Raw genomic sequence first — 23,020 nt, 5'->3', positions numbered from 1 at the left:
CGCCTTGGCCCTGCTGCTGTTTCATCCACTTGCGGAGATCATGTCTGAAGATTCCACGTGGCCAATTCAGGCGTTCTGGTATTCTCTGTATTTGTAGGGACCTCCCCCCCACCCCCCATCTTAGTTGCCTTCAGGTTAAGCAAAAGAACTTGATCTTAAAGAGAACTGGATATGAGGCCTGACTGCTACTTATTAGCTATGCGACTTTGGTCAAGCTCAAACTCTCTGAGCATTAGTTTCCTTATTTGTAAAACTAAAAACTGATAATCTGGCAGAATTAAATAAAATGATAGGCATGAGAGCATTTAATATAGTAACTAACACTTGATAAGCACTCGATAGATATCTCATTCCTTCAAAATTTGTTAATGAATCTTGAAAAAAGAAAAGTGCTGAGGGCGGTGTTTGCCCAACTTCAGCCCTTCATGGACCACTTCTGGGACTTTTCCCATCCATGTCCAGCACTCATCCTGTTAGTGACTTCATATTACTCCCTATACTGATTTTAACTTAAACCTACTGTAAGTTATTTATAGCAATACTATTCATAAAATCATGTGCTTGATATGGTAATCATACTTTTCCAGAAACTTTAAAATCTAGTTGTTAAAACTGTAAAAAAAAAAGTCGGCCACGTACCACCTGAAATCACGTTGTGAAGCCTCAGTGATAGGTGTACGACTCTTTGAGAAGCACGACAACAGGAGAAACAAAACGGACGGAGATGAGTAATGTCACTAAGTGTGTAACTCAGACCACTTACTAAACCTCTCTCTGTGCCTCAGTTTTCTCAAGAAAAAAATGGGGATGAGAATATCCATCTTTTAGAGTTAAAATTAAGACCAGAGGGGATAATACATGCTCGTGTGCACGTGCGCTCACACACACACACACACACACACACACACTTATCTAGATACAACCAATGCTGCAGTAGATGTGGTCAATGCACAGTAATTATTATTAACAGCAATACTTATACATGTTAAAACTTTGGCCCTTGGGCTTTTCCCTCCCTTTTCCCTTTTAGGTTGTAGCTTCGTTTTCACTATAGCCATCTCCTTGTTTTTTCTTAGCATATGGTCCTTGACTGAGAATTTAGATATTTACAGTTTTACAGTATAATCTGGGTTGCTGTCTCTGTTATTTGGTCAACGTCTTTATAATACTGTGTTAGAAGTATCTGTCTGTCAATAGCGATACGGCTTAGTTTGTGCTAAGAGACTCCTTCAGCACTTGTGCTGCAAGTAGCCAAAAACGCAGGCTAGGTAAAAGTATATTTCACAAAAATATTGCAAGGCGTGGTTAATCCAGGCCAGACCATTACTGCTTTTAAAAATCCAAAACAGCCAACCCTGATACAACACAGCAATATCTTCCAAAAGACAGTTTTACTGATGTTTAAATGTTACATCCTAAACTAAACACCAGGTCATCATTTCCAAAGTGAAAATTCCAAACTATATTCAGACCTCTACAAGTCAGCTTTTGAGAAGACATTACTGCACATACAGTGCTAAGGCTGCCGACAGAAGTAACAGCAAACTAGACAGCTGGGCATACGGCAACACTAATTTCTGTCTCATTGCGTTCCTTGGAACTGGCACCTGAAAACACACCAAGAGTACTCGTAGCTTCTGACAGTTTCCATTACTCTGCCTATTTGGATGAAGGGGCTGAGGTGTTGTTTTGTCACAAAAACAAGTCAATGATTTTACATTTAAAATTTTTTTAGCTGGATAATGGTTTTTAGTGTCAGACAAAAACCTAAGCTTCAGTACTCTTCAGCAGCGTACTCTCGGGAAAGTCGCTAAACATCACATCTTCAACTTCTGTACATGGAAAAGCTTAGCACGTAGGGCCGCTGTGAAAACTGGAGATAATGTATAGAAAGGATGCAGATGGCTGAGTGCTAGACTTAACAGGCTCTCCAAAACTAGCAGCTATTATTTCTAATTCCCTTTTTCAGTATTTCTAAGTGTTTTCAGGAAAATCATAGAGATTCTGGAGGATGAAAGGAAATAGGTACTCAAAAATACCGTCAAGCCACAGAGTGCTACGGGAAATTAGCATGTCAACATTAAACCCGCAAGAAAATAAACTTTTTATTACAGAGCCATCCACTTATGCTCAGGGGGTTATTAGCACTTTTTGGAAACCCTTTTTGTTCTACGTTCTTTATGACTGATCATCAGAGGAATCAAATATCTCCTTGGAGAATTTACAATTATTTGGAAACACAGATTAAAATATTGTGAAATTTGGGGGCTTCCCTGGTGGCGCAGTGGTTGAGAGTCCGCCCACCGATTCAGGGGACACGGGTTCGTGCCCCGGTCCGGGAAGATCCCACGTGCCGCGGAGCGGCTGGGCCCGTGAGCCATGGCCGCTGAGCCTGCGCGTCCGGAGCCTGTGCTCCGCAACGGGAGAGGCCACAACAGTGAGAGGCCCGCGTACCGCAAAAAAAAAAAAAAAATTGTGGAATTTGAAATAAAAGTTGTACATAAGATACAAAAACATAGTGAAATGATTATTACAGTCAAGATAATTAACAGATTTTCTCACAGTTACCATTTTCTCGTGTGATGAGAGCACCTGAAAGTTACTCTTAGCAAATTTCCAGAACGCGATACTGTATTATTAAGTATAGTCATCATGCTATAAATATCAAATGAAAACTAATCCCACTTAGTTTAGCATGAAATAGATACATTTACAAAGGGTTTCCAGGAGTCAGACTATGATCTCTGTGAAGGCTCTAGTCATGTCAGGGCAGGTGCGACGGAGGCCATTTATCACCTGCTCTTTTTTAATTCACCGCAGCTACTCCAGAGCGGTGTGCCCACAGGAATGAATCAATAACTATTTCTGAGCCAATGTATATTAGAATAACTCCAGTATTGTAAAGAATAGCTCATATTTCTCTTCACAGTAATAGATGACAGCTTGTTACTCATTAAATGTGTGAAGTTAGATAAACAATGCCTTGTTTTACGCTATGGGGGCCATCACAAACATCGATGGGGAAACGTAGCTGAACTATGCTGAATTTTCTATTTTCTATGTAGGGCGGGCACTGGGGCTCCCTCAGCGCTACGCTAACCACCTGGTGGAATGTGGAACTACGCCGCCGGGGAAGGTCTCATTTAGTCCCTCACAGAGAAGACGCTGGGCAGCCCGCCTACCTCCAGGCGGTTCACTAGGGCTGTGGGCTTTCCTGTCTCGTTCAACCTTCAGGTCGATCCTCCAAAGAAAAAACCAAGTTACACATTTTACAAATGGAGGCTTAGAGAGGTGAAATGACTTGCCCACAGTCACGTAACCAGTAAGCGTTAAAAGTGGGACCTAAACCCAGCTCCGTCAGACTCTTACACCGTGGCCTGGGTCTGCAGACGTTTCTGATAACACATCTGCATCACAAAGAAATGGTTTTTGAGCTTGTAACTGAAACTATTTATGGGTAACATGTGTGCTATAGTGGTAGTAACATAGTACAAAACTTTAAAATAGAAGTTTCAAAAGGATCAATGTTACTGGACACTCTCTACTTCTCTTTCTGCTCCTGGTGAGCTGACTTGCTTGCCCCGAGGGTGCACTGTCCTGAACCTGAGACACAGCTCCTCTGTGCTGGTGCCAGAGACACCGCCATCTTTTAACTCTGCGCTGTCCAAGGGAAAATTGTAATTTAGAGTTTTCTAGTAGCCACGTTTAAACAAAAAGTAAAAATAAACAGGTGATGTTGATCTTAATCGTGTATTTATTTTGCGTCCTTTATTTTGCGTCCTTTATTTACTCCACACCGCCTTTGGAATCGGGTATGTGCCTGACACCCCCAACACATCCCCCTTTGGACTAGACACCGTTCAAGTGTTCAACAGGCGCGTGTGCTGGAGGCTGCCAGGGTGGACAGTGCGGTCCTAAGAACTTCTGCTCTGTGCTCTTTCCACTACGTCTTGACGTGTCAAAGAACATTTTCAGAACAGCTTGTAAGCTAAAAGGAGACCAAGTAAAGAATTCGGCAGTAACGCTGAGCTATATAACTACAGCACAGACTGTACTTTCAAATTCTGAATTGAGAGAATTACTGAAGTTTGAAATAAATTTTATAGAACCTGGAGTGTAAAAACCAAGAAAATTTAGACCCCAGAATATCAAGTGTTACATGGTATTATCTGTTAGTGGATACTAGGTTGTTTGCTCCTTGAAAGTAGTGGCCGTGAATGTCCTTTGCTGAAAGGATCTCACGTAAAATTGGAAAAACCAAGTTCTTAATTTCATTCGTCTTAGCCCGCAACATTAATATGCAGGATAAATGAAATTCTTAGGTTTGATTAAGGCCTTGCAGTCTGATAAGGCAACAACAGTTCCAGTTCAGATGAAGGCATGATTCCTAAGGGATTTAAGCAGCATCACAAAATATCAGGTCTTTGAATACTGTATATGGAAAATATTAATAGGAACCAGTTTCAGTAACTGAAATCAAAACCACGACAAAAGGAGAGTTGAAAGGCAACGGAAGTACAAACGAGGATGCTTGGGGCCAATGTGGATCTACCACTGCTCAGCCTTCTGAGTTTGGATAAGCGATTTAACCTCTCTGAACCTGTATGCAAGGGAATGGCGTGTTTAGACTTGAATTTTGCAATAGTTCAGGGCATGCTGAGGGGGGAAAGAATCTGTGTGAAGCCCATGGTATAGTACACCAAGCACACAGCCAACGTTCACTGCTGAACATGATGTGATGGTGACTTCCTGGTCGACACCCACTACTCAATCCTGGGGATGATCTCAAAAAAATCTGCTCTAACTGGTTTATACTAGATTTCTAATTATGAGATACATAGTGTTGTACTTAAACCGATGTTATAATATGTGCATGTTATAGGCTGAACGGTGTTTTCCCCCCAAATCATATGTTGAAGCCCTGACCCCCAGTACCTCATAATGTGTATCTGGAGACAATCAATCATCTTTAAAGAGGTGATTAAGTTACAATGGGGCCTTCTGTGGGCCCTAGTCCAATCTGACTGCTGTCATTACAAGGAAGGGAATTTGGACACAAAGAGAAAGCAGGGATGCACGCGCACAGAGGACACAGTGAGAAGGCGGCCAGCTGCGAGTCAAGGAGAGGGGCCTCAGAAGAAAGCAGATCTGCCAACACCTTGATCTTGGACCTCCAGCCTCTGTAACCTTGAGAAAACAAATTTCTGTTTCTTTAAATACAGTCTGTGGTATTTTGTTATGGTAACTCTAGCAAACTAATACAGCACCTGGCACCATTTCTTCACGCTGCTCCATAATATAGCTGCTTCATTGTGATTTACAGTAGATGGTGAAGAGGGAGACAGACAGACAGACCGAGGTGCTCAGTCGGGCCCCTTCGCTTGTAAGTTGCATGATCTTAGGCAAGTTACCTAATTTTTGTAAACCAGTTTTTCTTCTTTAAAAGGACTGACACTTATTTCACAGGTTATGAGGATTAAATGAATATTAAGAGTAACCGACCAACAGTGACTTCCGCACTTGCCAACGTGTGGCATTCTCATGCAATTCTCTGTGACTCCTTCAGGTAGCACTGAAAAGATCACTTCCGGGCAGGTGGGCTGGCTGTCATGAAAGGTGTTTCTTTCACGTGAGTCTTCCTGACATTTAAAGGGCTTATAATTCGGAACGTGCCAGCCTCCTAATGGGTCTCTGCCTCCAGGCTCGCCATCTGCCAACCTGGCCTCTCTACCGCCTTCTAATCCATTTCTCTGAATCCAGGTGTGAACACACTGCTCCCTTGGCTCCCCGCTGCTGCCCACGGTCCGGAGCCTGCTCCCTGAGACTGGGGAGGATGCGGTCACTCCCTCTCCTGCCTCATCTGTCCCGTGCGGCACGCCCTCCAGCTCAGGCAGCACTTCTTGTGTCAGGCTCTGTGCCTTGCTCTGGCTTTGGGAAATGTCCTTCCCTGCCTGTACCCTGGTGACCCCTACTTGCCCTTCACTTTCTCAGTGAAATGTCCCCAGTGTTCCCAACCAGACTTGAGCACTGTCTTCTTATGGAAATACTGTGTTTTTCCTCAGACTCTCACGTGATTACCACATTACATTGCTTTTAAATATTTGTATTTCATTCTAGCCTGTGAACTTCCCAAGGAGAGGGTCTCTGTCTCAATAATCTTTGTAATCCAACATCGAGCACAGTGCCTACGTTTAATACACGTAGTGGACATTTAATAAATGTTGGCTGAATGAATAAATGACCAAAGGAACGAGTGCGTGTGATCAATCATATTAATACGTTATCACAGCTTAAAGTGGGAAGACTACAAGCTTTCCAAGTCTGGTTCACATTCTGGGTTAGTTATTTACTTCTCTGAGCCTCAGTTTCATCATCTGTAAAACAGGCACATTAACTCCTGCTGTTGCCGTTCAGATTAAATGAGACGTGTGAGTCTTTAAATTTGGATTGCACTCCATGTGTGATTTCCGGCTAATTACTTAATCTCATGCTCTGTGCCCCTTCCCTTCATCTGTATAACGGGAACAGCCCCACATACTTCGTGACACTGCCGGGACAGCTATACAGGGTGAGACACGTAAAGTCCTGTCTAACGTCCACTGTGTGCCAGTCACCCCCGGGGCGTGCCAAAACCCGCAAGGATGCAAACACCATGCACAAGGCTTCCCGTAAAGAAGACCAGCTGGGAGTCAAAGTTTAAAGGCTACTTAATTGTTATAAATTATATAAGTAAAAAATCTGGCATGAACAAAAAGAGAAAAAATTATATCCCTGTCAACCTCAGCACCAGGGTGCCCATCTGTTCAAAGCTTGCCTGGCTCCGAATGAGTTCAAAAGTGAATTTATGCTTCATCGAAATAACCATGTAGTCCATATTTATTTCTGCTTCATAAAGCCAGTATTTGGGTTTGCATATGTCTGTCTTTGTCTACCACTCAGAATTTTAAACATAAAACAAGAGGTTTCTAGGCATTCAGGAAAACATTCTGAACAGAACACGGATTTCATGTATCAATGGACATCAAGGTCTACTATCAGAAGACGTAACTATGAAGCTGTGTTTCCCTCTAATAACACTCATTTCTAAGTCAACACTTCTTCAGAAGACAAATTAGAACTCACTCATTTTTCACAAATAGGAATTTCAAGTTGCTAGAAAACAGAAGCACTGCTGCGAAGAAACAGCAATGATCTATGAACACCGAAAAAAACTTTTGTCACTTCCATCCCCAGGCACTGACAATGCGGGATATTTACACATTTCTGATATGACTCTGGGCCTTAGGACTTGAAGAGCCACAGACTTGGTAGACACTGTTCTTCCTTAGAATATACTGAAAGCTTAAGTTAAATTTTTAGAGCAAATAAAATTTCAACTTTTATTTTCCAAGACTCATTGCTTTAGTACTACAGTCAAGTTGAGAGCAATACATGCTATTCGGTAGGATAAGATAGTGCTTCTCCGATGAAAACAAACAAAACCAAAGCAGGCCGAGTCAAATCACCGTCACTGGCCAATCACCACCCTGTTCCCAGAGTACAGCAACTGTGGAAGGGCACAAGTGTCTGCTATGGAGTCTGGTCATAAAGATTGGCTCTTACCTTTGGGCTGGGGCGCTATAGCTGTTATCATAGGAATCATAACTCTGTTCATCATAAGCAGTGCCATATCCATCATCATAGTCCTAAAATATAACAGGAGAAGACAAAAAAGTTCAGAGAAATTTCTGGAAAGGAAGACGCATTCTGCTTTTAGTGAATTAATTCGGCGACCATTTAACTATATATCTAATTATAATGTAAGGAAAAATATAAAAGTGACATCAGTGAAAATGATAAGAGTAAGAACCTCCAAAAATTCTCCTGAAAAAGCAGAGAGAAACTGGCAAAAATGGTTAGAATCAACATTTTTAGATGCCTGGAAGTTAACCAAAGGCTTGCAGAGATCTAGGGAGCATTTATATTTTAAAAAATTGGCCGCACCTTGGAATGAAGGGTGAGCTCGGTCCTATTCCCACCCCTCACCCCCCGGCTCTGCAGGAGCCGCAATCCAGCATGCAGGAAGCCAGCAGGCTGGAGGTCACTGGAGGGGGCAGGGCAGGGTGGAGGCTTTCAAAACCCCATCCCCAGAGGACTGCCTTTATTTGACCTGACCGGGAGCTCGTCCAGTGAGCAAAGTCTTTTCCCTCAGGGTATCTGAAGAAAATAATCAGAGGCAATTGTTTATGAGATTAGCTGCTTGAAGTGGTGGAGAAAGACTGGAGCAAATAACAGGCTAACCACAAAGCTTACAAGGAAAAGTGGGGGAATGAGATGTCCCTACCAGCTCTGCAAAGTTCTGACATATTTCTGGAATCTCAAAGGCTACAGTGTCAGGTACTTGCCCAGGACAGACCTGAGAAGGCCCTGAGCTCTCCTCTGGCTGACCTTGAGGTTCAGTATAAGAAGGAAAGTCAAGGCTAAGCCAGTTAGTTGTAAACTGGTTGGCTCAGTGTTGAAGACAAGCTCCTGCAGGTACCCTCGGCCTCTTGGTAAAGACTACACACTTCATTTCCAAGCATTTGACAAAATCTCTGTCCAACCATTAGCTGACCACCAAGGCAAGAGAGAAAAGACACTTCTGAGGCAACGCATGATAAGTATCCACTTTACAATATCAGTTTGGAAAAGTAATTAAAGCAAGAAAAAAACAAATCCTAGGGAGGAAGGAGAACTTGATTTTCGCACAGACACACTATAGTAAATGTCCAGTTTTAAACAAACAAAAACCATTATGCAACATGCAAAGAAAAAACAAAAGTATAGTCTATACACGAGAAAAAAAAAGTAGTCAGTAGAAAAATATCCCTGATGAAGCTGAGACACTGAACTTACTGGACAAAGACTTTATTTATTTTTATTTTTTATTGGGGTAGAGTTGTTTTACAAGGTTGTGTTAGTTTCTACTGTACAGTGAAGTGGAGTTCCCTGTGCTAATACGGCAGGTTCTTATTAGTTATCTATTTTATACATATTAGTGTATATATAGGTCGATCCCAATCTCCCAATTCATCCCACTAGACAAAGACTTTAAATCAGTTATTTGAAATATATTCAAGGAACTAAATGATAGCCTGTATCTAAAAAGCTAAAGAAGGGTATTAGAACAATGCCGCACCAAAATCGAGAATATTAATAAAGATATAAGAAATACAGAAAAGAATCCAAAGAAATTCTTGAGGTGCAAAGTGTAACAACTCCAGTGAAAAATTCACTAGCCAGGTTGAACAGCAGAAACACAGGTGTAACTCTTTGTGACCTTAGTTATTAGTTTCTTAGATATGCTAACAAAAGCACAAACAACCAAAAAAATATATAAATAAAACGGACTCCAGCAAAATTAAAGACTTTTGTGTCAAAGGACATCAGCAAGAAAGTGAAAAGACAATCTACAGTACGGGAGAAAATATTTGCAAATCACCTATCTGACAATGGTCTAGTGTCCAGAATATATGAAGAACTCTCATTACTCAACAATAAAAAACAACCCAAAAAGAGCTAAAGCCATTCTCCTAGTTCTACGAGGACATGTTGCAGATGTGATAACAAGTACACTATGGTTATTTTAAAGGTATTTTGAAACTGAAAAAGGTCCAGAGAGATGATCATTCTGTAAGATCAAATTAGATACGTTGCTCAATGACATTTATATCTATGAAAGTGTGAAGCCTACCCTACAACTGATTTCTAAGTTTCTGGGGATAATCAATTACATAGTGACTTTGGACTTACTGGTATCTACTTAATATTTAAAAGAGCCAGGAAATAATCTAAGTATTTTGGAACATCAGTTTTATCAATGGTAATCAATTTAATGATCATCACCAGAGCTTTTGAAGTGGAGAAATGTGGTCAAGGGGTAAGAGAAAAGATGTGGAGTCAGATGGGCTTCTGCGTTTTACTGTCCCTGATCTCAGTCAAGTTCATCCACTTCCCCAGAATCTGTTTCTTTACCTGTAAAATGTGAATCCTTAATAAGTATCCTGAAAGGATGAGAAATTACATATACATACGTATGTATTCCAGCAAAATGCCAGATATGTATTAAGAACTTTATAAAGAATAGCTTACATTGTTAACTATCCTAGTAAAGCATTACCCTTGCCGACCTCTCTCCTGGATTTCTAAAATGATGAGACTCACAGGTGATGAACGTCAGCAGCCACTACACACAAGGGGAGGAGCCAAGTGACTGATTTTAAAGTGCTGACCTTAGCTACTCTCTTTTAAGAAGCATCTACTAAATAGTATATCTCAATTTATTTGATTTAGAAAAGCAAAAGTATCTGAATGGCAAGGTATATTGTAATGTGCTCCATTTTGTAAGACAACTATTAATCTGAAGGGATGATACTACCTTTGCAGGGGTAAGGCTTATACAATTTGTACGTGACCACCTTAAATTTTAAAAAATGTTTTCTCATAAAGGAGGAACTGAATATTTGCTGAAGAGCTATGTGTTCAGAACTTTGAACGTGGATAGAATCTAAAAGGAATACTCATTAAATAGGGGCAGAGGAAGAATAAAGGTCAAGAATATCCTTAGAACATATTGGTAAGCCATGGTGTCCCTTGCAGTAGCTGAAGGCAGGTTACTAATATAGCTATGATCTTCCAGTGACCAACGCAAGGAGGAGAAAGCTCTCAGATAAGATTCAAACAAACAAAAATATTTGAGTTGATTTTAGTTACAAGTAGCAAACTGCAGGTATTACAATTCTGGTGAATTAACAAAAGCAGCTAGCATCTCAACAAAAAGAAAGTAATCTTACCGCGTTAAAAAAAAAAAACAACCCAAAAAACAAAAACCAAAAAAAAAATCCTTTACTTAGCCCCCTACCCTGTAGCTGGCACTCCTGCTAGACACCGTGGCGGGAAAGGGGTGCCCTGTCTAGTGAGGTCGCTGGCGGGATGGAGATGACAGGCGACTGAAGAGAACTACCAGGCAACGTGTCACACGCTGTGGCGAAGGGAAGCACCCGGCGTGGCACCGGGAAAGGGAAAGGGGAAGAAAATTTCCCAGAAGTGTTGAAAGCAGAGAAAAGCAAAAGCAGCTGGGAAAATTTATTAAAAATTCGGCGGAATGAACAGCAGGTGCAAAACAATGGAGGTACAGACACAAGAACCCTTCTCACCCAGGGTTCAGGTGAGCACACTGTGGAATGCACACGAAAGGGGAGAGCAATGAGCCGGAGACACCCATATACCAGACCCCGCGTGGCCAAGTTACGGAGTGTGGATTTAGATTCCGCACTTCGGGACTGTCTCTGGAAACTGTGGGCATAGAGCCGGGAAGGTCAGTCTGGAGGGCGGGACTTGCAACTAGGTCACTGCCTTGAGCACGTAGCTTGGCAAAATGCAGAGCCCACGGCTGCTTCAGTCATTTGTTAGTAGCTGAAAAAAATATGGCTTCACCCATGCAGAGTTCTCTTTCTATGCTTATTTAAAAGAATCAAGACTTTAAACTCCAGTAAATGACTGGAATCTCCTTAAGTAACTGAAATGTAAAGTAGCAGACTATTTAAAACCTACACTTATGTCATTCATTCCTTGTTCAATTATTCTGAATTTTCAAATTGTTTAGGCCACTGAATTATTGACTTTCATATTTTACAGTGAAGACTTTAAAGATTAAAAATGCAATTTTCACAATATTTCTTTCATGACGATGATTTCACAGTTGGATTTGGCCTTGGGGGTGCAGCCTCTTCCATCACAAGTATTGTCTGTTCAATGGACAGGACGTGAAAAATATAGGAAAGCATAAAAGCAGACTGGGACCCGACAGAAGAAAAAGGAGTGTGACTGTGGATGAATGTGTACGTTTCTGGGAGGGAGTGGAGGGGATTCTTGCTGATGACCTGCTATTTTATTGCAAGAAGGAGATGAGGTCATTGGCTAAGAACAGCTGGGGAGGTCAGCCAGCAAAGGATCAACAAATGGTTACTACAGGGAAGGATGAGGGTGGCAGGCTGCCTGAGGGCTTCTGTCTGAGGGCTCGGGGATCTGAGGCAGAGCAACCCTGTCTCTCTGTCCCTCTTCTCCTAATGCTCTTATCTTCCAGTGTCCCCAACAACTGGCTGCTTCCCTTTAAATAATCTGACATTATGAAACTCCTCTTCGTATTTTTCTGAGGCTAGTTAGAAATTTTAAACAAGAGTGAGTGCATTCTTTGTCACAAGTTCACAAATAATCGAGTGGAATCATCCATCTAGTGTAGCGGGGATGCTGCTGACCTATCAATAATTCCATCACAGAGAAGCTCAGAATCCACTCCTAAAAGGCGCCAGGACCTGGGACGGGGACTCAGGACTCCACTGTCGGCAGAGCTCAGATGTGCGGAACGATGTCTTTTTACACTTGACGTCTTTGCGTAACTTCTCGTATTTCCATTTTCTCCTAGAGAACGCTCCCCTTCACGACATGCCGCAAAGTCTCTGTGTCGGCCCCCTGCTCTGCAGTGAGTCCGGCGCTTCACGTGAAAGTTCCTTCCAGTTCACATGCTGTTGCCTGTGAGTCTCTGCACCTGCCTTCTCTGCCTAGTCCATTTTTCACGATGAGGCTCCAGTGAACCTCCTCCTCTGTCTCTCCCACAAACGCAGAGTCCACCACACCTGTTACGCCAACAATGGACCAACATATGCCGCTGTTACTGCACAGAAACGACTGACTGGCTCTGGCCTCACCTACTGTTTTTTATGAGCACGGACTGTGGGGTACTGATTCTTTTGCACCGAGTAATGGCAGGGCCGGAACCTAAGGAGGACCACTCAGCAAGTGCTCGTTGGACGGCTGGACTGAACGCTGCTGAGGAAAGCGCGCCAAATCCCGCCTGCACCGGGTCCTCTCAGCTGCCCCGAGTTTGCCTCCGCCTGTCTACACATCTCTGGAGCCATTCCTCAGACGACCCAGAGTGAGGACACTGGGCATGATAAACTCCTTGATTCTAAGCAACTTAACTGAATTTCCTCTGGAAGAAGCTTAACAGAGCTCCTTTATGTTGTTAAAATGCGCTGCAAAGATCCCCCTTCTTTGCACTTTAAAAACAGGGTCCTGTACCTGTGAGTGAGGCAGTTCTGCAGGCACGCCTCTCTAACCAAGTGCTAGGAGACCATCGGTCTGCACGAACCTCTGAAGGACTCCTGTCCTAGACAGAATCCATGCCTCCACTTTCCCATCTCACCACCATTCCACCTGCCAATCTTTCTTTATCTCCTATTTCTCTCTCGTATCTTTCCTCTACATTCCCAACGTGACTACGTTAGAATCACCCAGAAGCTGCCTAGTGCTTCTTCATCTAACCCTTTCTCCAGAATTATCTGCTAAAATGCAAACCTAAGCTTGTTGCTTCCTTGCTTACAAATCTCCACTCCTCCCTCCTGGCTCCTACGAGAGAGACAGTGCGGTCAGCTTCATCCACACGTTAAGGGCCCTGAGGAAGCCTGTCTGTTTCATGCTGCAGTTTCTCCGCACATGCTGTTCCCTCTTTAGGTCTTTCTCTGGGAGACTCCAGGCTGAATTATCACCCCCTTCTCTGTGCTTCCCTGATAACTGATAACTTGCACGTACTCAGTGCCCACAATTATTTCTCTGCCTCCTTTCTCTCCCCCTGGTCTACAAGGTCCTTAAGAGGAAGGAACAGACCTTGTTCTCCTGTGTTCTCAATGTCGGGAACACAGTAATGAATAAAGAAAGGAACTAATTAAAGACCAAGCGGCAGGAAACATAGCAATAGCTTCTCTAAGATGAATGCGAATTGAGGAGATGTGCTAGAGTAAAATGCAATATTTACTCATATAGTGTAAATTTTGATAGGGAGACCTCACCTGAATTCTTTTTGCAAACGTTACCTATCAATCTTACATTCCCTGCCCTCAGGAAAAAAATTTCCCAGTAAAACTCTGTATTCGGGACTTCCCTGGTGGTGCAGTGGCTAAGACCCGTGCTCCCAATGCAGGGGACCTGGGTTCGATCCCTGGTCCAGGAACTGGAGCCCACGTACGTGTCTCAACTAAGATCTGGCACATCCAAATAAATAAATATTTAAAAAAAAACACCTCTGTATTCTATTCCTGAAAGTCAGAACATTATTAAAAAGAGTGAACAAAGATGGACAAGAAATAAATGTATATTAATAAACATTCTTGAATCATTATAAGAGACTTATTCATCAAGATCCACTTCTGAGTTTTTGTCTTCGATAAGGAAGATGTCTAAATGGAACTGACAGGGTGACCTGGACACTTGATAGGTGTCAGGGGGGTCACATTATGGCAAAACATGCCCTAACACAGGCAGAGGTCCTTCATCTGCCATTCCCGACCTGAAAACTCCACCGACATATGGCCCAGCACCAAAGAAATCTTGCTCTGAAGAGAAAAGATTTTCTAGGATAAAGGAAACAGCGTTTAATTCTATTTCTGTCACAAGTAAAATCAAGCATAAAATTTAAGCTGGGAAAAACCATTTTAAACAGAGAATTTACAAAAGTGATTTGAAAATAATGTTTAGGTTTTGAGTCCTTTTAAAAGGAGACAATTATGCTGACTACACACCACCTCACCAGGGTGAAACCTGGTCATTTCAAAATGTAAAAAGTTTTCACATAAAATAGAGTGCTAAAAGATTATTTAAGTTTATTCTTACCATGATTATTTTGAGTTTATAAAACACACACATTAGCTAAAAATAGTCTTTTGAGAAATTCATTCTTGCTGGGGTTCTGAATAAACTAATTTCCTCGTTGAGTACCAGAAATGACCGTGAACACATCACATAACCAAGTTATTTTATAATTAAGGACAAAACCACAACATTAATAACAATGCTAAATAAGAATCTGTCCCCCATAATCACTTAAATAAGACATCATTAATTCAACAATCAAACTGCATCCCCACGTGCTGGTCTATGGCTGTGAGGAGTATATTATGCAGCTTCTAGACTCATACAACTTCTTCATCTCGGTCTTTGGAGTCTGATGCCCACGTTCAAATTCCAGCTCTGCCTCTTAACTGGCTATGTGGCTTCGGGGAAATCACCTACCCTCCTTCCACCTCAATTTTATAATCATAATCCACATCCTGGCTGTTTCCAATGGTTGTGGGAGGATTAACCAAAAAAAATCTATGAAAGCTGTTTGGCACAGTTCTTGCCCAATAAAGCTAGTTCCATTTTGTTGAAGACCTGTTCCCTTTAACACTCTCAAGCTATTAGGCCAGAGAAACATCAGAGCTATCCAGGTATTTTTCTTTTATTGAATGTGATAAATTCTTAAACTGTGATGTCTACATTTTCATTCTGCAAATACTAGTATTAACGACTACTGTGGTTTTTAGATAAAGGAACGGCTGACCAACAGTAGTTGTAATTCTATCCACATCTGAACACAGCTTTTAAAAACACATCTACATCAATTATTCAAAGTCTTCTCTTCTCTCAGTTTGTATCTGAGATAGAACTAGATTTATCTAGATTTGACAAGAAATACAATATAATACAATACAGAAAATAACGAAGAGGTTAACCCAGAAATCCCACAAAGGGAAGGGAAAACTTGTAAATAGAAAATTAAAGAAAATAAAATTAAACCAGAAATTCCACAAAGATGAGAAAAAGGGGGATAACTAAATTTTATTAAGCCCACATTATGTAACTCATGCTAGGGATTTTGGTATCGGTTTTGCCATCTTCCCCAGGAAGCAGGCATTTGTTGAATGCCTACTGCTCCGAGCCCTTGGGGATATCGTGTTGAACAAACAAAACAAAACGAACACCTCTGTCCTCATGGGGCTTACATTCCAGCGGGGAAGCAGACAAACGTCAATGCTCACATACACAGCGCGTGACACAGGGAGAGCAAGGAGGAGCTGGAGATCTCGGACAGCTGCCAGAGGCGTCCTCACAGAAAGGACCGCAGACAGACGTGAGCCAACGGAGCAGCGAGCTATGCTGGCATCTCAGGCAGAAGGAACAGCGGACACAGAGGCCTGAGCGGGGGAGCCGGGGGAGAAGTACAGGCGCCGCATCACACCTTTGGGGCTTGAAGGGAATGAGGTGCCGCTGGAGGCTCTTGTGTGTCACGCGATCTTCTGTGTCGTCCAGGTTTCTGTCTTTCTGTTTCACTGGTTTAACCTCCAGTACACTATTTCTTCCCTTAACTGTGTCTAGTCTGCAACTAAAACCATTCCGTTTTTTTTTTTTTCAGTTCTAAAATAGCTGTTTTCTATATTTTCCAGTTGTCTGCTTAAATCATCAACTTTATCTTCTAATTCCATGATTATAAAGAGCATAGTTATTTTAAAGTTTGCGTCTGCTATATGAATCTATCGTGGTCTGTTTCTTACTGTCTCCTCATCTTGTATGCCTGTAATTTTTGATTAACTGCCATTACATATGAAAAATTAAGAGAAATAATTTAAGGCCTACACTGTTCTATTTCTCTAGAGAGACTGTGTACCTGCTCTTGGTGGGGGACAGAAGAATTAGCAACCTGCACCCCACACAGGACTGAGATGATAAGCCTTCCTCTGGGAGTATAGCTTTTCTGGGTTCTGATCCAAAGCCTAGGGGATTAATCAGCCCCCTAAACCCAAACTTGGGGAGCCTTAAACTCCAACTATTTTGTTTTATCCTTCCCAAATTCTGGATTTCTTTTAAGGCTCAATTCAGCTTCTCAGCTACCTCTTCAGGAATTGGCAGAAGCGTTCACAGCCTTTCTCAACCAGGGTTCCACCAGAGAGTGAAGCCCGGTGCCCTAAGGTGTCCACTCTGTATGAAGTGAGTTCACGTCTCTCCTGTGCATCCAGAACAGCAGTCGTTTGTACCACCCCTGGGAAGCTCAGGAAATAATTCTGCACATCATTTTCTGTGTTCTGTGGGCTCTGGAACCCCAGATGAGAAAGGCTGCCCCAAGGGAAAATCAGCCAGAAATGCTAAAAGGGTCTGACAGCTGATTCCTATCAGCACCCAATATATTTGATTATTACCTATGTCCTCCACTGGAAATGCAGTCTCCCTGAGAACAGGGGCTTCGCCTACCTTGTTTACTACTGTGTCCCCAGTGCCTGGCACAAGAAAGCATTCAAGAAGCACTTCCTGAATGGATGCCTGGCTGGCAGCGACGGATTTATATGGGTTCACTCATCCTTCCAAGTGTTCTTATGTGACTGGCCAGGAGAGAGGTAGCAAGTGCTTCCAGTCCCGTGACGAAGGGGAAGGGGCTCCTGGCCCACCTAGGTGCACACCTAATTCATGGTGCAGAGGTTTCTCCACAATGAAAACATCAACTATCAGAGTTTCATAATGTTAGGATTAAGATAACTCCTTGCTCAGCTTTTAGACTCACCCAGAAACCTTCAGATTCTCATCTGGTTTAACAGCAGAGAGACCAGATGTGCTGAAGGTTTGTTCGGCTTGAACAAATCTGCTTGAAGGAAGACGTGCTGTTCTGTTATAAACAAGAGTATCTGGTCTGTCTAATACAATGTTTTTAATACACAGACTGATCACATTTTTAAACTTTTTATTCAAGCATAAAATAATTCATAGAAAGGTACAAATCCTAAGTGCACAGCTTAGTGAATTTTCACCAAGTGAGCACAGCTATGTAACCAGCACCCGGATCAAGAAAGGCAACATCAACAGCCCCCAGTAGCTCCCCTTGTGCGCACCCTCAGTTATTATTATCTCCCCCACAAAGGAACGCCATCCTGACTTTCAACACCACCAGGGAGGTTAACTTGCTCTCGAGCTTCACAGAGATGGAATCAGAGTGGCTACCCCTTCGTGCCAGGTTTCTTTCAGTCAACTGCGTGCCCGTGAGATCTGCCCACGGTGCTGCAGGCAGCAACCCCTGGTTCCTTCTTGCTGCGTGAAAACTTGGTCTGTATGGTTGTACTACCACTTCTTTATCCACCCCAGTTATGAATACTTTGCTTCTTTCTAGTTTTGCCTGCATGCCTCTTAGGCACGTCTTATGGTGCATCCACGTATGAGTCTCTGTTGAGTGGTTCCCAGAGCAGAATCTCTGGCTCTTGGGGAGGCATGTTTTCGGCTTTAACATGTGGTACCGAACATTCTTCCAAAGCAGTTGCATCGACTTACATTCCCACAACAGTGGATGAGAATTCCTATAGCACCCCATTCCAGCTAACACCTGAAACTATCTTTTTAACTTTAATCTTCCTGGTGGGTGTGAATAGTACTGTATATTTTGTCTTTCAAATATTAATGTTTGGGGCACATTTAGCAAGAGTTGGCCCTGAAAGTTGGAGCAATACTGGTAAACTGAAGAACTAAATATTACTTTTAATGTGCCAGGCGCTATTCTAAATACTTTCCATATGTTAATTTACCTAATCTTCCTAACAACCCCATGTGATAAGCACTAATATTTCCATTTACAGACTAGGAATCGAGGCACAGAGCAGTTAAGCAACTTGCCTAAGGTCACACAGCAATTAAAGGCACAGCAAGGATTGCAAACTAGTGAGTTCGGCTCCTGACTTTGCTTTTAACCACGGATATTCTGCCTGACCCTATAAAACTGAGGGTCAGACCCTGTACCTTAATGAACTCCCCAAGATAATGTCACACTAGGAGGACATATCGAGATGGCCAGCTGGTCTTCCACTTGTATCACCCAACCTGATGATGTGGTTTTACTTTAAACTGCGTTAGCCCTAAAGTATCGTTCAGGATTCCATGTACTGCTACGTACCTCAGCTCTATTCTACCTATGAACAACCTGAATAGAATAAAAATAAAGGTATAAATAAAAAGACGCTAGTAAACCTCATCAGTCCTGTACCAGCAGTGTTCTGGCTGTCCCTGCACACGCCTGCACCTATGCCTTTGAACGTCATGTGAGCCTTCATGCAAAGTGTCCCCCCCGCACCGCCCCCCAGCTCTCCCTGTCTGAGTGCTGCCAGCCCCTTTTCCTGTTTGGTTTACACAGTTTCCTCTGGAAAGTCTTCCCACGTTAGCCTTCCTTCCTTCCTCTGTCCTCCCTAAACACTCTGTATGTAAGTCAATTGCAGGTGTTCCTCTCTTGAATAATCACTGGGCTTTGTTTCTGAATCAAGAAATCAAACATTGATTACTTACTCAATTCTGGGCTCTGTGGATAAAAAGGGATGGCCCCTAGCATCAGCTTAAAATATAATGGGAAAGAGTAAGACAAATAAAGGAGCGATCACATCACTCTAAGGTTAAGTACCCCAAATAGGATGTACACATGTGGATCCAAATAATGACCACCTGACGCTTCCAGGGGATTGTGAAAGGCTTCAGAGTGAGGGTGATAACTGTTCCTTCGTAGACTCTGGTCTACTTGCAGGCGAGGACTGAGTTCTACACATGCTGGTGAAAAGCTCAAGGAAAACAATAAAACGAAGATGGCAGGTTCTTGTGGGAAATCCACTGTAACAGAGGACTAGTCTAGTGGTTCTCAAGTTCCTCCCGGCCTCTGCCCTGATTCACCCAAGGGATGTGACACGCCCCTCACATTAGCTCAACTACAATCGCTCGCTCACCTTACTTGGATGGGCAAGCCTAGTTAGGGAGACAGAATCTGCTTTCCATGCCTTAGAGACATTGCCACTTCAGAGTCCTCTACTCCCTTATTAATAAAGCACATTTTGGGGGGTTGTTTTTGCTTAAAGGAGGAAAAACAAAAACAAAATCCCTTCATATTCACAACTTCAAAATCTGAAATTATTTCCTAAGGTTTTACATTTCTACGAAAGAGGTCAACTTTTCAAGCAATTTAGGAAAGAGATAGACTCGTGAAGCTCCTGATAGACATTTCAAGTAAACTGCCCACTGCTCTTATTCTTGCTTCTGGTAAAATGGATATAAAAAATTATAGAACCTTCATCTTTTTATCTAAAATAAAAATTTTAGGTAAATTTTTATCTAGGCTTTTCAATCCACATTTAAAATGCATTTTCATAAATAACCTTTTCACAATCTGTAACTGTTTTAATTAAATTTCTCACTGTGGAAAACAAGATAATTGAAGCAGTTTAGAGATCACTTGTCAAAAAAATTACGCCAGCAGTCACTGCAATGGGAAAATTTGCTGTTAGTACAACTCTCACCTGGACCGAAACTCCCAGACTAGTCATACAATTAAAACTTCAGGTGAGCTCTCAGAAGAATGACAAGGAATGTGACTTCCCTGAGTCTTTAAACAAAGTCTACATTACAGAATTACGTGTACATTTTAAAGATATATTTGGTTTTCCCCTACAGGCTTTCACTGATGTTACTAGTTGACAAAATTTCAGAAGAGTTTATTCTTAGGGCCGACGGAGAAATGGTGGTCCCCGTGGAGCCATTTTTATAGACAAGGACACTGTTGATGGCGGTAGCAGCATTTTTCTTGAGACAAGTTTCTTTTCCTACAGCTTTAACGAGTCTGATGCTACAGAACAGGCAGGAAAGGCATGTCTTTGTGTACAAACACAAGGTATAGATTTCTGCTCCCATTTAAACTGTCTCTTTGACCCTTCACACTTGGGTTAGGTTAACCAATGGCAGAAGTCCTATGAGGACACACCCTCCAGTAGTTGCAGAAGGACTAGTAAAACCAGCAACTAACCAATCATGGGCCTCGTGCTCTAAGTTTCGCATAGGAACCCTCATGTCTGAAGTGATGAAATAATTTTTCCCATTCACTTGTCAGTTTCTCTGTCCGCAAGCAAACAGAGTTTTAAATTAGATGAAACTGACTTGTCCAGGAAGCACCAGATCCTGGTTAAGAGCGTGGGCTCTGGAGCCAGACTGCTGGGCTTTAAGTCCTAGCTCTGCCCCAATCAGTTGTATGACTTCTAGAAAGTATTGATATCTCATGTGGTGTTTTAAGGATATGACAGATCCACGTAAAGTGCTGAGCAAAGTGCTGGTTAAGAAAAACAAGGGCATGTGGGTTTCATTACTTACTAGAAGTGTGATTTGGGAAAAATTAGTTAATCTCTCTGAACGGTCTGGTGATCGTGTTTACCTCACAGGACTGAAGTGAGGGTTGAATAAGATGATACAGGAGAAGTGCGCGGCACACTATGTTCTGTAAAGTAAATACCCAACAAACGGCGGCTGCCTTTTCTTCCATCAACTTCTAAAAGTTGCAGAGCACACTGTTCTCCTGTGGTTACGGAATCAGAAAAATATGAGAGGACTAAAACAGTCAGGAGAACACTGTCCTACACCCTTGTGATCGCTTCCAAATGAAGCCATCTCCTTCAGATACTGTCCTTCCAAACATGTAATAAATTAAAGCAGCAACTTCTGACCTTAAGACTGAAGTTGATGATTTTACAAAGAAGCACCTAGGAAGCTCAGGATCCTCTTCAGTCAGTCAGACAGACCAGACAAGGGCATCAATCTGGAAGAAAGGTCCATGGCTAGGGATGCCTCCGCTATACAGTTACGATTGTGTCTCTGGCTCTGGTTCTTATACTCTTTCCTCACTTATTTTCTCACTTCTTCTAGGTCGTAAACACTACACAAGCTAGAACACTGTGAATAAAAGCTTTAGACCCCGGGTTAGGGAACCTGGGATCCAATCTCAGTTCACCCACTTCTCATCCCGCAGGCCACTGGACGGGATGTCCACCCTTGCACAGGGCAGGCTGGGTTATCCCGTGTGTCTGTGGCTTAGTGACCTTCCTTCCTTCCTTCCTCCTGTCTGGCAGAAGACACCACCCGGCAGCACTGTGAGGGCTGGGGCAGCAGCGTACGGGGAAGCACGGGGGGAACACGTGCTCCACTGCACACCACATCTCCCGTGGGGAGGCCCTGATCGGAGGATCTGAAGAGAAAAGCGCCTGGTGCTCTAGTCAGATGTACTTGGCTCTGCTACTTCCTACGGCCCAGCAGCCTACGGCCCAGTGCACATCCTTCTCTAAAACGTGTAAAAGTCCTTCGTGTGCCCAGCCATCCCCTGCCTGGCTCAAGTAGGCACTGCCACACCAGATGGGGTGGTTTCAGGACAATTCCACATTCTGTTCAGTAAACATCATACAGCTGGATAATCAGAGCATTTTAAGGACCTGAGAGAGCTTTCATACTCTGATGAACTCCTACGACTTCATCTAGAACGCCCCACTGCACGTATGTTTAAGGTGATTAACCCATCAGCTCAGGCTCAAAAGCTTAGAATGATTACACAATATTAAGATATCAAGGGATATTAGTGAATGGTAAATACCTCCCATGAATAGAAGGCTGATGCAACCATAATTAAATGAGTTAAAAAATAATATGATTAAAATTTCTAAGACAATTCTAGTTTATACATCTTGAAAGGTGAGGTTGCATTTTAAAAAGGATCTCACTTTTAAAATTATTTTTCAAAACTTGTTTCAGAATTCAAAACATTCAGAGCCACTCACCTTTAGCTTGTTTCTCTCATTAGAATGTTTGCTTTGTTTATTTTGTGACTTTCCTTTCAATATCAAGATTTCTATTTGATGAAAATACAATTTCTTATTAAAAGAACATGTTTAGGGTGAGTGGAAACTAAGTAAGTTTCAGAAAACAACCAATTATAAATTTTAAAGTTGGAAAAGAGGTTAGAACAGCATCTGGTCTAACCTGCTGATTTATAGGTAAAGTACCACCACCTGCACTTTGCAGATGAAGAAACTAAAAAGGTTAAATAGTTTACAAAAGAAAAAAAGCAGACATCATACAGACAATAAGGAGGATTAGAAACCAAGTATTTTACATCTCAGAATAATAACCTCTTTATTAAATTGCATTGTCTTTCCTATTTATTAGGTCACTAAATGTCTGCTAAAATTGGCTTTAATTTTATTTCACTAAGTATGTTTAACAAGGCACACGACACAGGGAATGACAGAATTAGCTGGCATTAATAAAAGCCATCCTCCATATGTTTATTTAGTATCTCCAAAATGTCAGGCCCTGTGATAGGCTCTGGGCAAACTAAGATTTAAAAAAAAAAAAAAAAAAA

General features: G+C 42.2%; 1 protein-coding gene across 3 annotated transcripts in view; it reads right to left on the bottom strand.

The window, feature by feature from the left end:
- The window catches only part of KHDRBS3 (KH RNA binding domain containing, signal transduction associated 3), a 155,425-nt gene that overhangs the window by 20,079 nt on the left and 112,326 nt on the right, over positions 1 to 23,020 (bottom strand). For all 3 annotated transcript variants that reach the window (XM_024741261.1, XM_024741263.1, XM_024741262.1), the window contains one exon: positions 7,603 to 7,685. In XM_024741261.1, the coding sequence (XP_024597029.1) occupies positions 7,603 to 7,685 (83 nt within the window). The remainder of the gene's footprint in view (positions 1 to 7,602; positions 7,686 to 23,020) is intronic.

This window comes from Neophocaena asiaeorientalis, unplaced genomic scaffold, assembly GCF_003031525.2.
Source record: "Neophocaena asiaeorientalis asiaeorientalis breed wild unplaced genomic scaffold, Neophocaena_asiaeorientalis_V1.1 scaffold177, whole genome shotgun sequence".
Lineage (NCBI taxonomy): Eukaryota > Metazoa > Chordata > Mammalia > Artiodactyla > Phocoenidae > Neophocaena > Neophocaena asiaeorientalis.
This window is presented reverse-complemented; position numbering and strand designations above follow the sequence as displayed.